Here is a 2,935-nt window from a genome sequence, read left to right on the forward strand (position 1 = left end):
ATGGATGGGGTCGTAAACATTTTCTCTGCGGAACCACGTGATGATGAAGAGGCCATTATTTCAGATGTAAGACAACCTATCCCGTATTGATGTTCTTAGTCAGGCCAACTCTTTCCTTCTCTTTCATATTCAACAAGAATCAAAGGTTTTGCAGCATGTTTTGTACTTGGCGTCTTGATGTCACTTCTGGTATGTGGCACCACTCTTCCTGATCTGTCCTAGAGTAACCTGTTCTTCCTTTTACCAGGACGTGGTATAAGTCTGTTCGCACTATTTTATTCGATTGGAAATTTGTGTGCTTTGGCAAGGTACACTAGTTCTTTCTCTTTACTTCGTTTCCATTCCAGCACATTTTTCTTAGTGGGTCCTGTCAAACAGTGTAAACGAATGTTTGCTGAATCTCGGATTGTGGCCGCTTTGCTATTTTTGGTAATGCATTTCGCATGCACTGAGCTCTAAGCACTTTAGGTATTTTTGGCACTGACAATCGTCTCGGCTGTCGTAAGTTGGCATTCAATTTATTAGCTTATGTTGTTTAGTATTACAAAGCTCCCCTTTGTCTCCTCTTTTCTATTCTTCAATTCATGGCGTTGACCTGGTATTCACTTTCATTCATACCTTATGCGCGGTGAGTTAAATTAGGGAAAGGTTTATTTTGTCTTTTATCTGATCACTGTCCAGTTTAATAGTGATTTTGTCTATTCTAAGCCACTGTCGTTTCTTTTCTGGAGTTGTCTATTTTTAGGTGGAAAGTACTTAAGTACTAGCCCAAGCTTCTCACGTAGCTTAGAAATGATGAGCTTACACTGCAGATGTGATTTGTTGCGAGTGCCTTTTATAAATTTGTTTCAAAAGCGTTTTTCTACCCAGGTGTGGCATAGGCTTACGATTTGCCTCTCTTAAGTTCTGCTTAATTATTTCATGTTCTGCAGGACGGCCGTACGATCTTGTTTAACGTCTATGTGCTAACTTTCATCACCTTATTGATACGTTCTTCATATTTTTGATTCTGCTAACTCATTAAAACGCCTGTTTGTCATATTACCTGTTGGTCTGTAAAAAGCCTACATTGATTACTCCTCTGCATTCTTATTAACGACAAAGAGCGTCTCAGCACTCCTGAAAAGTTTGGTGATAGTGGTGTTCTGTTCCTATCCATGATCTGCAAAATTGTCTTGATCTTACGCCAAGCATTTTTGTAAGGATTGCAAGACTTGGTTGGGATTTTGCGTTTAGCCCAACATTGTTACGTAAAATCGTCTCTGCTTCTCGTGAACAAAGTAAGGGATTTTCCCAATCGGGAGTCGTTACCCTTAAATGCCTACATGTGCGTTAACTGATGAATGTCATCAAAAACTAGACCTCGTTTGAATTTGGGTCTGGCTGCTTTCAATGAACTTGGTCAGGTGAATATTTGTTATAGATTCGATTAAGATATAGGTTAGTCCTCGGTGTTGCTCACTTTTGGGTCTAGGCTCAAGCCTCACCACGGACAGTTGACTGGGTTGCTCTTTACTGAGTGTTTGCTGGTAACAATAAAATGTGGCGATAATATTTCCACATAGTTTCAGAGATACTCAACAACTTGTGTTAAAAGACCCAAATTTTCTAGGAAGCTGTGTACAATAGCACAACTAAGTGGATCTTGTTTCTTCAGATAAATTTTGGTTGATCCCTCTGGGCTGTGCGATGGACACCATGATCAGCGTCACCAGTTTTTCGATGCGCTAATTCTTGTCCCGAACATCGTTAACTTCGAAATCGGTACCTTTGAATTTGAAATGCCTGATCCTGCAGTTCGTCGTTATTCCTTAGGTTCCTGTTTAGGAGGGTGGTCTCCCTTACGACAGTTCTGTACCATAGGTGGCTTTGTGTTTGGCCATATTTAAGATCTGTAATCATATTTTTTTAGCCCTTTCTCTTCAAATCTACTAAATGTATCAACACCCTTCACTTCAAAGGTAAAGTAATGTCACCTTACACCATCGAGATCCCAATCAGTGTAATTGAGAGATCAGACTGGAAAACGAAGAGCATGCAAGAGCGAACACTACTGGAGCGTTGAGTTTTGTGTTGGGTCCATCCTCGCATGCATATAGCGTTTTGATCAGCTGTGGCCTCACCGGGCGTCTTGTAAAAGCACACTAAATCACTTAGTAGTGCGTCGAAGTAAATGATTTCAAAACCCATTTACTTAGTCTCCTGATGATCTGATTTTCAAGGGGTAAACTCATTTGCAGACAGTGGATAGCCGTTTTGGCGCCGATGAATCGTGCTGTCACCGACTCCACAATTGTGACGGGTGGGTAACTCGCAGCGTTACGTCCAAAAAACGATAGGACATGGCTTGGGGGATGGGGGCTAACATCGGTCTTTCCTAAAGACATCGGAGGGTTTGGGGCTGCTTGCATGGCCCAGAGGTCAGCCCACCCGACGATTAGTGGAGCGCCTAACCAACACCTTTACCAAAGTCGGGATTCAAATAACCAACGCAGTACTTAGCGCCTCTCTTCTCTTGAGCGTCGTCCACGACGCTCCCGCTTCAGCCAACACACCCGCGAGTCATCCGCACCAGACATCGAATTTTCATACGACTGAGACGATAATTGACCGAAACGTAACTGGTCCCCCTTGGCTAGTCTGCTGGACCTGTAGTTTCATTCTGTGTGGAAAATGTACTCGGGTACGAGGAAAGGTGCTGGCTATCACGCATATCCAGCGCTAGTCGTGGGAACTGCGGTTCAAAGGTGGAGTCATGTAACAAAGGTTGGGGTTTAATATTGTCCCGTGGAGGTAATGTTTCGGCTCTATTCCTCCTTGTCTCTTTGTTTTCACTTCAGAGCTATTCAGCTATATCCATCTCGGCTCTATCGAGCCAGTAGGGAAGTGGAGGAGGTTCCACGTGCTCACATTATTGATAACTTCATAGAAATAC

The 2,935-nt window shown here is 42.9% G+C and overlaps 1 protein-coding gene across 1 annotated transcript; it reads left to right on the forward strand. All coding sequences in view use genetic code 11, as the record gives it.

Moving 5' to 3' along the window:
• EGR_08917 (Vesicle transport protein SFT2B) lies at positions 1–969 on the forward strand (the record flags this gene model as incomplete). The annotated part of the gene is made up of 7 exons (XM_024498166.1): positions 1–66; positions 100–189; positions 223–308; positions 348–429; positions 469–501; positions 540–628; positions 933–969. The coding sequence occupies 7 exons, from the start codon at positions 1–3 to the stop codon at positions 967–969; spliced, it is 483 nt and encodes a 160-aa protein (XP_024347411.1).
• Positions 970–2,935: the final 1,966 nt, after the last annotated feature.

The sequence above is a fragment of the Echinococcus granulosus genome (assembly GCF_000524195.1).
Source record: "Echinococcus granulosus chromosome Unknown EG_S00124, whole genome shotgun sequence".
In the NCBI taxonomy this organism is placed as follows: domain Eukaryota; kingdom Metazoa; phylum Platyhelminthes; class Cestoda; order Cyclophyllidea; family Taeniidae; genus Echinococcus; species Echinococcus granulosus.